Source organism: Tursiops truncatus, chromosome 10 (assembly GCF_011762595.2).
Source record: "Tursiops truncatus isolate mTurTru1 chromosome 10, mTurTru1.mat.Y, whole genome shotgun sequence".
Lineage (NCBI taxonomy): Eukaryota > Metazoa > Chordata > Mammalia > Artiodactyla > Delphinidae > Tursiops > Tursiops truncatus.
This window is the reverse complement of record NC_047043.1, coordinates 55195912-55209928: the sequence shown is the minus strand read 5'-3', so window position 1 is coordinate 55209928 and position 14017 is coordinate 55195912. Positions and strand designations below refer to the sequence as shown.

At 57.8% G+C, this 14017-nt stretch overlaps 1 protein-coding gene across 9 annotated transcripts in view; it reads right to left on the bottom strand.

The window, feature by feature from the left end:
* VILL (villin like) overlaps nt 1–14017 on the bottom strand; it is a 36814-nt gene that overhangs the window by 10925 nt on the left and 11872 nt on the right. For 6 of the 9 annotated variants that reach the window (XM_033864579.2, XM_033864575.2, XM_033864578.2 and 3 more), the window contains 18 exons: nt 13441–13507; nt 13199–13273; nt 12672–12877; nt 11291–11399; nt 9911–10021; nt 9408–9607; nt 8946–9024; nt 8744–8842; nt 7900–8038; nt 7578–7678; nt 5498–5635; nt 5234–5392; nt 4521–4700; nt 3798–3943; nt 2663–2807; nt 720–905; nt 497–568; nt 78–305 (listed from right to left, as the gene is read on the bottom strand). In XM_033864579.2, the coding sequence (XP_033720470.1) occupies nt 78–305; nt 497–568; nt 720–905; nt 2663–2807; nt 3798–3943; nt 4521–4700; nt 5234–5392; nt 5498–5635; nt 7578–7678; nt 7900–8038; nt 8744–8842; nt 8946–9024; nt 9408–9607; nt 9911–10021; nt 11291–11399; nt 12672–12877; nt 13199–13273; nt 13441–13506 (2439 nt within the window). In that variant the 5' untranslated portion in view covers nt 13507. Of the gene's footprint in view, nt 1–77; nt 306–496; nt 569–719; nt 906–2662; nt 2808–3797; nt 3944–4520; nt 4701–5233; nt 5393–5497; nt 5636–7577; nt 7679–7899; nt 8039–8743; nt 8843–8945; nt 9025–9407; nt 9608–9910; nt 10022–11290; nt 11400–12671; nt 12878–13198; nt 13274–13391; nt 13508–14017 lie in introns of those variants that run through there. The other 3 variants (XM_073811006.1, XM_073811007.1, XM_033864581.2) reach the window with 3 other exon arrangements.

Below are 14017 nucleotides of genomic sequence, written 5' to 3'. Positions count from 1 at the left end.
CTGGGCGCCGGCACCTCAGCTTTATATGCATTAGTGCTGGGGCGGTGAGTGGCGGGGCGGGGGTCTCAGGCATCCACCTCCTTGTGGGCCGGGTCCACACCCTCCGGCAGGTCCTCAACAGCCTGGTGCCTCAGCTGTTCCTGGGGCAGGCTCCTGCTGGCCACGGATCTGGGGCCGCTGCCCGCCTTGGGGCCCCGCTCCAGCTCGTTCTCGGAGCTGTCCTTGGAGCCCTTGAGGGCCCACAGGGCCAACGGGCCTGCCCTGCCATTGCGTGGCGATCTGGACAGCCGGAAGCTGCTGACCTGCTGTCAGGAGAGGGGACTCAGGCTGGGGAAGCTGGGGGATGGGCTCCCATGGGAGGCCACACTGAGCCCACCCGCCCTCCTGCCCCCAACTGCCACCCCTGCCCTCTACCGGGGCCTGGCTCCTTCCCTGCTCCTCTTGCCCTTGGGCCATGCCAGCCGAGCCCAGGCCCCTGGGAGGCCCCAGTACTCACTGCTGTTCTCTCTGAGATGGCAGATACTGCTCCCAGGCCGCCCTCCACCACCTCCTCATAAGACTGATTGTTCTGGGGGGGGCGGATGGAGGGGCACCAATGAGACCAGATTCCCCATACACACTGGAGGTCCCTGGACAGGGCAATGGCTCCCCCACCGTCTGCCAGGGCAGGCCCCTCTCCCAGGATTAGGGTGGGGATGGGGGGTTCAGGCTTCACTCACGGTCCATTTGTAGGGGTCCCAGTTGTGGAACCATCCAGTGAAGGTGGGAGGCTCGTGGCCCTGCTTGACCAGCACGATAGGCGTGGCCAGGCTCCTCCCTGCTGGGTGCGTCTTCAGGTACTCCCGGCCCCAGGCCACGGCCTCCTGCTTCCACTCGCTCGCAGCTGCCCCCAGCCACAGGAAAATCTGGGCCACAGAGGGGGCCTGGCCTTGGGCGGGTGGAGCTGACCACTTCCCTCCCAGCCCTGCCCATCAGGTGGTCTCAGAACCCGATGCACACATCCCAGCCAACCAGACCCACCCAGCAGGCTGGCTGCACCCCCACACACCCGTAAATGTGCCAGGAAGTCTCAGGCATGCAGGTGTGCAGTCAATCCACACATATTTACTGAGCACCGACTGTGTGCCAGGTAATGTTCTAGGCACGGGGGACTCAACCATGAGAAAGAAAGAGACAAAATCCCTGCTCTTGTAGAGCTTTCATTTTGCTGGGGGAGACACAAAAATAAGTAAAATATGTAGTATATCAGATGGAGAAAAATAAAGCAGGGAAAGAAGAGAAGTGGGGTGGTGGTGGGGTGGATACTGTCATTTTAAATTAGAGTCAGGGAGAGCCTTACTGAGAAGATGACACTGGAGTCAAGCTCTGAGGGAGGTGGGGGAGCAAGTCACATGTATGTCTGGGGGGAAAGTGTTCTGAGCAGAGGAAACAACCAGTACAAAGGCCCTGAGCACGCTGGCATGTTCAGGGAGCGGCCAGGAAGCCATGGTGGCTGGAGCAGAGTGAGCGAGGGGGAGAGTCGGGGCCACCTGTCACAGGGCTGGGGGAGGGGCTTTGGCTGCGCTCTGAGTGGGATGCGAGCCCAAAGGCCTCCTTGCCACAGTCACACAGAGTCCCAGGCACAGTGATGCAGATACACACACACGACCACAGATACACAGACACAACTGTCCACCACCACTCAGCCAGACGGCAAATCACAGCCATACACTGTCACCCGTACTCGTGCATAGTTGCATCTAAGCACAGTTACGATGGATCACACAGCCTGAAAACACAAGTAGCCTGAAACACCATCACATCCAGCCACACAGAAACATGATTACACAGTCATACGAATTCAGTCACTCAGGCACTCACACCTGCAGCCAGTTACATTGTCTCTCTCTCACAGTGTCACCAGTTATAGACGGTCTGGTCACTTATAGCCAGTTCCTTGACCACACAGCCATTACACACAGCTGCACACACACAGGCAAATTCAGGCACACAGACAGACAAATGACAATGAAAACACAACCAGACAAAATTTATGGGATGCAGCCAAAGCAGTCCTAAGAGGGAAGTTCATAGCGATACAGGCCTTCCTCAAAAAAACAAGAAAAATCTCAAAATAAGCAACCTAACCTACCATCTAAAAGGATTAGAAAAAGAACAAACAAAACCTAAAGTCAGCAGAAGGAAGGAAATAATAAAGACCAGAGAGGAAATAAATAAACTAGCGATCAAATGCAGTCACACAGAGGCATCACGCACATGCGTGCACACGCACACGCACACACACACGGTCACTTTATGGCCACCCACTCAGCACTGACATGTCAGCCATGGGCACTCAGTTGCATGGACTCACACGCCCTTATAAGGCACACGGAGTTACACCCAACTACACAACCGGTCACGACCACACATGAGTCCCAGACACACAGCCACAGTCTCCCCCAGGCTCCCTGGGTCACAGAGTCGTCCCTGGTGTCTTATCCACAGTCACACAATTGCCCAGTCACTCAGTGTTACAGTGTCGTAGATAGTCACGCACTCACCCGCAGCCTTATATGCAGTCACGTGGCCAGAAACACAAAGTCACACACACTCACACCCAGTTATGCAGGTGCAGACACCCCCCCATTCACAACCCAGCCAGGCACCCAGGCTGCCGTACCTCCTCCCAGGTGTCCAGTAACATGACGTCATACTTGTCCAGGTCCTCTTGGCTAAAGAACACCACTTCCGTGAGGACCAGGGGGCCCGTCTGGATGGAGCACTCAAACAGTCGTGGCTGGAAGTCGGACACATCCTCGGGGAGCCTGGCCAGCATGGCACAAGGCCATGAGGGGCGCAGAGAGAGCTGGGCTTCTGACCAGCCTGGGCCAAGCCAGCCCCCAGCACAGCACCCCTCTACCGCCCCCCAGGGGCCGGGACACAATGCCTCCTGGAGCAGGAGGCACCCGCTCCCCTCTGAGTTCCACCCATCCCAGGATCCACTCCCAAATGCCTGCCCTTCTCTGGGCCTCCGTGTCCTCGTGTCAGTGGGGAAAGCAGGTTAGGTAGTCTGTCTCCCCACAGGCAACCGGGGTGCAAGCTGCCCCATGAATTTCTCGGGGAAGGAGCACGGGGAAGGAGGGGGTGGCTGGCTGAGTGCGGAGGGAGGGCCGAGCTGGAGCCCTGCCGCCCTGGGAGGGAGGAGCCGCTGGCCCCCGGCCTCAGGCCCAAGGTGGGAGGACGGAAGCCAGGCTGAGAGAGGGCGACAGCAGCACTTAGGAGCTCAGGAGACTTGGGGGGAGCACAGCGCATAGCTGGGCCGCACAGACATAAAGAGCGGTAGGTTCTCCGCTCCCAGTTCCCTTTGAAGCCTCACTCTGCCCTTCCTTCCCATACACACCCTTATCCATTTACGCACCCCACACACACTATTCTTGCACACTCCACACACGCTGTTTACCCATATGTCATATTACACCGGGGACACCACCCGTGGGGATTGTGGGGTGGGGGAATGCACTTTGCCCTCTGGCCCTCTGCCGATAGGACGGTCCAGTACAGGGACCGTGCAGGGAGCACATTCGGCCAGCAGAGGGCGCGACCACCCTGCTGTCCCCGGCACCTTCGTGCTCCAAGTTAGGGAGGAGGGAAGGGTGGGCTGTGCTCCTAGGAGCCCCTGGGCTGGGGAACCACGAGTTCTCAGCTCCAGTCTGGCCTCTCCACCTCCCTGTGTGACCCTTAATCAGTCACCCACCCCCTTGGGCCTCAGTTCCCTCCTCTGGGTCAGGAGAGCACCCTCGTCCCAGCCTTGTCACCTCTTGCTGCTGGGGTAGGGTGCCCGGCCCCCCAGGGCCTCCCAGAAGTGGGGAGGCTCCTGACCCTCCAGCACCATTTCCTTGTCCTTCCTGGAGATGACGGTGACCACTGTCCGTGCCATCTCACGCTGGTCACCGCTGCAGCCCTGGCAGGCAAAGAGCTGGGTCACGCCCTGCACAGGGAGGGGCCTTCACCTCCTGCGCCACATCCCCTGCTAACAGGAGCCTGTGCGGAGCCGCGCCTGAGTCACAAGGAGCCCTGGGCTCGTGGCGGGGCACACATGACAAAGTGTCTCCCTTCCTCCCCCTCCTCCCTCTGTCTCCTCAGCTGATCAAGGTCACAGGGACCTGAACCCTCTCCAGGTCCAGAGCACAGGATGGGGACCTCCAGGCTTGGAGATCATTCACGGTTTATGCTGAAGATCAGAGAAAACCCTGGCAATCTGAACTAGGCCTCCTTTTCCCAAGAGACTTGGGAAGGGATGTGGTCCCGGCACGAGGCAGGAAGGAGGGCAGGCAGCCTGGGCCTGGCCTGGCTCTGACCCGTGGATGCCCAGGTCCACCCATAACTTCCCCCAGGTCCCAGAAGGGACACTGTGGCCTCTCCCCCACCTCCCTCTGGCCTGAGGCTGGACTTAAAGTCAGCCTCCGCTGCGGAGTAGACCCTTCCCTGGCCTGGCACCGCTGCCCCAGGCGTAAGTCAAGTAGTCATTGCTGGGGTACCTTCCCAAACCAGAGGTAGCAGAGGCTGGCTGTGGCCAGCAGGAAGATATCGTTGGAGTTGAGGGCTGAGGCCCGGGCTGGCACCTCCAGGGTCCAGGTGTTGTAGCTGTCGGTGCCTTGTACGTGGAAGAGCCTTGTGGCGGACTCTGGCTGCCCCTTCCCGTTGTGCCCAGCGCTCCCCTACGAGAGGGCTGGGCCTCAGGCTGTGGCAAGGGATCTTGGGGCCGCCTCCCTCTCCCAGTGGGGGCCAAACTGCCTCGGCACCCAGGGCCCCCTCTCCTGAAGCCAGCTCTGTTTTCTACCCTCTGAGTGTGGAATGTGAGGATGCCATCGGTCTAGAATAGGGAACCAGGCCCTTTCTAAACAGACCCCTCACCCCATCACCAAGGGGTCAGAGCATGGATCCCGCAGGCCTTGAAGACGGAAAGTGGGGAGCAGCTTTGCCTGTGTGTGACCCCAGGTAAGGCCCCAGCTCCCTTTCTGTTCCGCTTCCGCACTTGTGCGCCTGTTCTGTGGCTGCCTCTGGGGATGGGGGAAGAAACTCAGGCAGGGGTCACCCTTGGAGCTCCTGGGCCTTGGACAAGCACCAGGAAGCCAAAGGGCTACCGCTGGGCCCCTGACCTGCAGAGAAGGTGCTTAGCACATGCGTGTAAGGGCCATGGGTGCACGGAGGGGTGGAGAGACTGCGGCCACAGCAGCAAGGCGGGCCCTACCTGGAAGATCACCAGCTGGCCCTGGAAGATGGCGAGGAAGTGAGGGGGCTCACTGCCCATGGTCACGTGCTCCTGCACCAGCGCTCTGTGGTACTGGAGGTCCAGCTCCTCGGCGTTGCCTTTCAGGGCCTTGATCTCGTGTGCGGTGGCCTGGAGGCCCTGCGGGCAGGGGTGGTGAGGGCCTGGCACGGCTCCCAGACCCCACTCTCAGCTCCTGAGCTCTGGGGCTTGAGGGTGCCCGCCACCCTGCTCAGGCCGGCGCACCTGCCACAGGTACAGGATGTACTGGTCGAGGCCCATCTTCTGGTATGTGTAGAGGACAAGGTAGCAGTTGCCTGCGCACAACTGTCCGTGATGCATTGGGTCCACGGGCTGCCTGCGTGAGCCCTGGATGTACCACACCTGGGGAACAGGGGCCCAACAGGCAGGGCTGGTGCCTCCACCTGAACTAGCCCACCCACCGTGTGTCCAGCCAGGAAGCTCTCTGCAGCGGGGGGCACGCCTCATCTGTGCAGACAAGGGGCTCCCCCCGAGCTCTGTGCCCACCCTACACTCTGTGCTTCCCCCAGGGACCCCTGGGACCCACACCTGTGCCAGCCTGTTCTCAGCCAGGACTCTGAGTTGGTGTGTGGTGCCTGGGACAAACAAGCGGTGAGCACTCCAGAGGCTGCCCAGGCTGCCACGTGCCACCCCAGCCTGACCTCACCAGCCACAGCCCTGCACAGCCGCTCTCTGCTCAGGCCAGGGCAGCAGAAGCTGGGCAGAAGCAAGGCCTTGGGGCTCTTGGAAGAATTTCCTTTTTTTCAAGTGTCACTTAAAAAAAGCAAACCCTGTTCAAAGACTGAAACGGAAACACTTAGTCACACTTAATGTGATATCCTGTTCCTGTGGGTAGCCGAGCATGGGCCCTGGAGCCAGGCAAACCCTGGTTGAATCCCGGTCACCCACAGCGGCAGTGAGACCTTTCTGAGCTTCAGTTTTTCCCACCTGTGAAGTGGGGGTAACAGCGCTCACCTCGACATGGCAAGAAACAACATCTGGGCATCCCGTGGCCACACAGAGCCTGACGGCAGTCTCTGGAAAAGACCAGAGCACCGGGAATCCTGCTTCTGCAGAAGAGGCTGACTGCAACCACTCGCCCCCAGGAGCAGCACTCACCTGGCAGCCAGGCTTCCTGGCTCCGGGCCCCCTCTGGCTGCCTGTCCCTGAGCCTGCTGTGGGTGGGGAGGGACATCCCCTCCCTAGCTTTGTGCTTGGGGCCTGGGCTGCAGACCCCTCCTTCCTTCCTCCCTTGCCCTTCTCTCCGCTTTCCTGTTTCTCCTTTTGTCTCTCTCGCTGGTTGCCCCTCTGTCTTTCCCTAGGTACCCCATCTCTCCCTGACCCCCTTTCTCCTCTCCCTGTGCCCTCACCCCTCCCTGCTCTGCATCCCATCCCCTCCTCCCTCTATTCGGTCTCCTCCGCCCTCTCTCTCTCATTCTCAGTCTCCTCTTCTTTGTCTCTCTCTGTCCCCTCAACCTGTCATCCTCTCTCCCTCCTCCCCCTCCGCCCCATCTTCTCCTATCTCAGTCTCTCCCCACTCACTGCCACTGTCCATCCATAGTAGGGCAAATGTCAGAGGGCACCTTGGAGAAACAGTACTTTCTCAGACCTCGGCCTACCTTGAGAACTAGTGCGCCTCACACAGGCCCAGCTGTCCTGTTCCCATACGCTCTCAGCACCCGCACACCAGCCTCGGGGCCAGGTGGGACCACAGCTTTAGCCCCATTTTACATATAAAAAACTAAGCCCTGAAGAAATTAAGGGCCCTGCCTGGGGGTGACCCAATTAGTCAAGATAACAACACTGCCCTGTACAGAGCCTGGAAGGAGCCCCCAAGCCCTGCCATCTCCCAGAACATTGGTCTGAGACCAGACGGGTGGCTGACAGGGTGTGACTTTGTGTTGGGCGCGTGGGGCTGTGATCATGTGTGATGCAGAGTTTGTATGCTTACATGTTTTCAATTGTTTGAATAAGTGCAATCACAAGGTATGAGTATGTGTGTCTATAATATGTATGTGTCATACATATGACAAAAGGGCACAATTAATTGTCCGAATGTTACTGTTCTGGGTGCCCTGAGTGTTACCGAGCAAGTGGCCGTGACTGCATGGGACTGTACGCGTGATGCATATGAGCTGGCAGGGCGGAGGGTGCGTGTATACGTACACATGCCCCGTGTGTCCCTGATTGTGTGTAGATGTGCACCTGGGCGTACCTGGGTCACTTTAGCAGCCATAAGGTTCACCTGAAGACAAAGCCTACACCTGTGCGCCCATCTTCCCCCAGCCAAGTCAGTGCCCCTCACCTCCACCTTCCCAGAGCCGTCGTCCACCATCCTGAGCTGGGCCGCCAGCTCAGGATGGCTGTGCAACTTGCCCACGTCCAGTTTCACCTGAAGTAATTTACCTGAGGGTGGGACAGAGGGTGTCACTGGCGATGTCTGCCCTGTCCCAGACTTCGCCTCGCTCAGCCAATCACGCAAGAAGCTCCCTCCGGCCACGCCCCCTCAACCTTCCCGTGGAGATTCTGGGCCCCGCTCAGGCCCCGCCCCTCCAGCCCCGCCCCGCCCATCGTTCAGGAAGCCTCGGCTCGGCGCTCCGCTCCGCCGTCCGGCCACGCCCCCTCACCCATTCCGCGGAGGTGCTTGTTCTTGCGCTGCTCCCCAGACCACGATCGGAAGAGCTGCTTGAACGCGGCCGACTCGGCGCCTTCGTCCACCACCTCCACATTGGTGTAGCTCGGGTAGCCCTTGGCCTGGATGAAGCCCTGGGCGGGGGGGCTCTGTCAAGCGTGTGGCCCAAGGCCCCACTGCTGCGCTCCACCCACAGGACCTGCCGCTCACGCTTCGGCGCCAGCCAGTGCACTGAGCAGTGTTAATTAACTGAGCTCATGACTGGCTTAAGGAGCTGGCTCCGGCACTACCGACTTCTCTGAAGTCCCTGAGGACAGGCAGGGTCCCGTTAGTCCGGGCCTCGGGAAGGGCCAGCTATGACCACCCGTCAGACCCCAGGCAGAGCCCTGCCTCCCCTCCTGGAAAAGGAGGGAGCACCCAGTGCTTGGAGAATCCTCAGACCTCAAGGCGGGTCCCCCACATCCCCCTTTTACACATGGTTTCTTGGAAGCTATCTGGTCCTCCCCCGTCAGGGCCCCCAAGGCAGGCCACAGCCCGCGGTACCCCAGAGGGGCCCTGTGTTCCCCCTCGGACCGTTGGGCAGAGCTGTGTCTCCGCCCTCAGACAGGGCGGTGGGTGTTCAGGCTTAGACCCCAGGGCAGGGTTATGTCCTCCTCCATCCGACAGGGCTCCCAGGGCAGGATGTATCCCCCTCCTGGCCCCAGGGCAGGATTACCTCTCTCTTTAGACCCCAGGACATGGATGTCTCCCAGCTTAGGTTGCAGGGTAAGGCGGTTTCCTCCCTACCCAGGAACCAGGGCAGCTCTATGTCCCTCTAAGCCAGGGCCCCATAGCCTCACCAGAGCCCTGCTGAAGGCAGCCTTTTTCTCCTGTAGGCTAGTCATGCGTCCCTGCCACACGTAGATCTTGAAACCACCCTGGTCCAGGATGTAGCAGTCCTGGGAGCCAAAGTGGGGCTGGTCAGTAGGTGGTCCAGACGGGGTTGGGCTTGTAGAGTGGGTGGGGAGATGGACGGGATGGCTGGGGCCAGGCTTGCCTCACCTCCTTCTGCAGTAGGTCTTGGGCCAGAGGGCAGGTCGACAACTCCTGGATCACCACATCCTTGCCCTTCTCGTAGACACTAGGGGACAGGCATCCAGATGTGGGCAGCTCAGCTCCTCCCGGGCCTGGCTGCACTCCAGCTACCACTGCCCCTCGCACCTCCAGAGGCAGAAGGCTTGGGGGCTGGGGGCCCAGGTTGAGGTCTTCACTGCAGCCTTGCTGTGAAGATTTAGGCAGCTCCCTGGCCCTCTCAGGGTCTCAGTTGCCCTGTCTGTACAATGCGTTCTCAGAAAGGCAGCCACGCAAGAGCACAGGCTGGGCCTAAGGTCCCACATGGCCTGCCCCAGAAACCCATGAACCTTTTCTAGAGGGCTTCCTAGAGACACCGTGTTATTGCGGTAATGCCGGACATGCACGCCTGGGCTATTCCACCCACCCTGCCCACTCCCAAGGTCTGCTCACTGGTAGAGGCGGACGTTGGCCTTTTGCAGTTGGTCAGTACTCTTGCTGGGCATGGCGGTGTGCAGGTTGCCCACTCTGCAGCCCAGCACAGCTTCCATGATCTGCATGAGGTCAGTGGCTTCAGCCTCATCATCCACCACACCAATCTGTGCACGGCCACCACGCTCCCTGTCCTGGAGGCTGCGGGTCAGGGCCAGGCCCTGCGGGGCAGGACCTGGCAGTCAGAGCATCCCCAGAATGCCCCCCATCACCTCTCAGACAGTCCAGCCCAGAATCCTCCTGTCGCTGCTCAGCTCCCAGAGGCTGGGGGCCAGGGGAGGTATCCCCTTATCCTGGCATCCAGGGGTACCACCAGTTCAGGATCTGGACTCAGTTTGTAGGTGCTTCTCAGCTTCTTAGGCACGAGAGAAGCCCACGTCTTGGGGTAGCTGGAGGATGGGCACCTGGAGGACCACCCCTCTCCCCGAGCACTGCACCCCTTAGTTCCCGGGGCAGACACTGACCCGCGCCTTCTCAGCAGTGCTGGTTTTGGGCCCATTCCACTGGATCATCATCTTGCCCAGGTCTAGCAGGAAGATGTCACTCTTATTAAAGCTGTGCCAGGAGAGCTCCACCTGCCAGAGCCAGGCATCAGGGAGGGAGACAGTGTGTCATACCACCCGCACCCAGGTGGAGGGGCACTGCAGCCTGTCCTTGCCCACGTGCGCATAGCTCAGGTGTGTCACTTATGTGCATGAAGCTGCGTGCAACTGGGTGTATGTGTGAGTGTGACACCACTCTGATGGTGTGCAGGCACGCATCCATGTAAGCATGTGAGACCTTGAGCGTCACTGTGGATGTGGCTGGGTGCATCTCTGGGCATGTGTAAACGTGGGTTATGCTGCATTTCACAGGGTGTCCGTGACCGAGTCTGACACTTCTCACTCAGTGCAAGTCTACAGCAGTACATGCATACACAGACACATGGATGCAAGTGGGGCACAAGTACCAGTGTATCCACATGTGTAGATGTGTGTGTAGGTGAACATCAAATGTGAAGAAGTGTATGAGCTCCTGGCTGACGGTGCATGTGTACCTGTGTGGGGGACAGTGTGTTATCTGTGGAAAAGGGCAAGTATCATCCCAATGCTTTGGAGAGTAAAAGTGGGAGCTCTGAATAATTATGCCAGGCTAACAGGCAAAACCTGGGGCTGCCTGGTGGCGCTGCATGACCGGGGATGTATGATCACTAAATCTGTGGGTGACACTGTGTGAGCCTGGGTGGGATTGTCTGTGAGTCACAGAGCTGCCACATACCATGCAGACAGTTAACGTACACAACTCAGTGTCACCATTCACATCGCAGGCGTCAAACTCCTGACTGTTCATTACACTGATGGCAGCAAACTGTCTTGTTCTCACAAGATCAGTATTTTCCATCAATATCCTGACAGATGGAAGTAAGGGGCGCTCAGGTCTAATTTGCACAAGGGCACTCTATGGACCGAGTGGCATTAGGGCTAACCGTGGAGACACTGGGTGTGCCTATGGGTGACAATTATGACGTGTATGAGAATGTGGGGCTGTGCACCTCCCTAAATCATGCTACTTCCCATTGTGCTGCTTAGCAGAGCCATCCAGGTGCATCATCTTGTCTGCCTCACCTCCCTAGTTCTCAGTGTGTCCATGGGACAGATGAGGAAACAGAGGGTCAAAGGAGCTGTGGGACGGGTGGGGCTGGAAGCCTGGCTCTGCCTTCTCTCTCCTCATCAGGATGGGCCATCGGGGAATGCTGACCTCCCACGTTCCCCTCACTGTCCCCACCGCCCTCCACACTTCCCTACACTTCAGGACACGCAGTCCAGCTGAGTCCATGGTCAGGTGGCATCCCTGGCAGCTCTCACCTCGCTGGCTGACACGTGCTTCCCCGCTCTGATGTGCAGCAGTCGCTGGATGTTGTACACGTTGGTCTCCACGTGCTTGAGGGCAGAGGCCAGGCCTCCCTTCCGGTAGCTGAGGAGAGCATGGGGTCCCATGTGAGACCATATGCTGCCATGCGCAGGGGTGAGTGCAGATGTGCGCACCTGTATGCACGCATGTGGGGACACATGTGCCTGTTTAATACGTGTGTGCAAGTAGATATGAACACGTGTGTACAAGCATATGGGGGCAGTAATGTGCATGTGTTTATCCATGTGTAGATACGTGGACACATGAATGTGTATATACATGTATGCATGTGGGGAATAACGTGTATCTGTTTATCCGTGTGCGTACAGATGTGCGTGCATGGAATTCACGCAACCGCGTATATGTGTGTAGGTGGACATGAATACTCACCAATGTATGTGGGTGCCCATCTGTAGGTGGACATACATGGGGTGGCGTGTTTTCTGCATGCACATGTATACATGTGTGCGTGCATTTATGTATATACTATTTACATGTATCAGGTTCAACAGAAATGATCGAATACTGGCAATTTCCTATGGTTCGACTTAATATATTGTAATTGTTAATTAAATAAATATTTGAAGCAATTTACAGCAAAAGACATATTTCTATTGGGCATAGTAACAGAAAAGCAAACTGAAAAACAGCACTGGGATCCACTCCTGGATATACACCCAAGAGAAATGAGAAACACATGTCCACACAAAAACTTGTATACAATACTGGATGGTGAGTAAACTTACCGCAGTAATCATCTCACAATATATGTAAGTCAAACTATTATGCTGTACACCTTAAACTTATACAGTGCCGTGTGTCAGTTATATCTCAATAAAACTGGGGGGAAAAACTACCCAAAACTTGTATACAAATGTTAACAACAGTATTACCCATAACAGCTAAAAAGTGGAAACAACCCAAATGTCCATTAAGTGATGAATACATAAATAAAATGTGGTGTATCCATAAATGGTGTTGTATAATTCTATTTAAGTAAAATGTCCAGAAGAGGGAAATCTATACAGACTGGGGCAAGGGAGTATTGGGGGAAATGGGGAGTGATGCTAAAGGGTACGGGGCTTCTTCTGGGGATGTTGAAAACGTTCTAAAATTACGGCGATGGATCCCACAAGTCTGTGAATACACTAAAAAATCACTGAATTGTATGCTTTAAACGGGTGGGTTGTATGGTATGATTTGTATGTCAATAAGTTGTTACCCGTCCCCCTCAAAAAAACCACCCCACACACTATGATGAGGGAGACAGTTGCCCCAGGCCGCCAGCCACCCCACGGCTCCTGTCCCTCCCAGCCCCCTGCCCGCCTCACTCACATGATTCCAGGGCGGAAGTAGCTGCGAAAGCAGGCGGATTCGTGGCCCTGCGCCTCGCGGTGCTGAACGGTGGCGCCACCCAGCGCCTCCTGCAGGTGCTGCACGAAGGAGCCCGCCGTACCCTGCGCCTCCACACCCGCCTCCTTCCCGACCCAGTAGTGCAGGTCTTTGGGTGCCCCCGACGTGGTCTTCAGGCTCTGGGGGACCTAGGGCCCAGGTGTTTGCGTTCGTGTGTGTGGTGAGTGGCTGAGGTCCCAGGAGTGGGGTGGGGCCCGAGGGCTGAGGCGGAGAGGGGAGATCGAGGTGGAGGATGTACGAAGGGCTGTGGGGAGACTGGTCAGGTGCTTCCACCGACAGGAGACGGAGACCGGCGAGGGAAGGGTGAAGAGGCCTCAAAGGCAGCAGCCTCCGTATGGGATGCGATTCTTGGGCTCCCAGCCTGCCTTTTCCCAGGGTGGGGCTTAGTCTGCACCATGGAACCCCCAAAGGGCCAGCCACCCCACCCCCCACCCCCCTGAAGTGCTCACGTGCAGGACGATATAGCAGTGCTCCTCAAAGAAGTTCCCATAAGCCCGCTCGGGGACCGGCACCATCTTCAGGTTCTGGGAGAGGAGGGTGCCTAGTGACAACTTGGGAGACCCTGTTCCCCCCAGCCATGACCCTTTGGCGTAGGGGGAGAGAGCTCTGAGTGGGGGGCGGGAGAAGACTGGTCTCAGAGACCTGCACACTGTCTTTATCACCAGCTCTTCTGTCTGGTCGTGCAGCTCACCTCAGTGATCCATATGTGGAGGTCCCTGTGGCTCTCGATGGCTGGGAGGCCCCTGTTGGTGTCCATCCTAGATCAGGAAAGAGTGAGGGAGGGAACAGTAGCCAGAGTCCTCAGGCCCTGGCCGCCTGTACTCTGGGCTCTAAGCAAGAGCTCTCCCCACGCACAGCTCTCCAAAGACCCTTCATCATAGCCTGTGCCTCTCATGAGGAGGGCTGCGTAAACAAAAGGGCCAGCACACCAGGACACCAGGGTACTGCAGACGTCGGCACAGAGGCTTTGCAAACAGGGACCTGCCTTGTCGTCTGTGCTTGTGTACTTGAAACAGGGCTGAGCTCTGTGGACAATGATAGGCTTTGAGTCTATGGACAACCTCTGCAAACAGACAGGGCGTTTGAAACAGGCTATGCATACAGACACAGGATCTGCAGCCAGGGACAGTCACTGTAGACAGTGATAGGCTTACAGCCAGGCGAGGGCTCTGCTAGTCACAACAGGTGCTGTAGGCAGGGACAGACTCTGCAAACAGGGGCAGGCTCTTGAAGTGAGACAGAATCCTGTAGACAAGACAGGCTCTGCA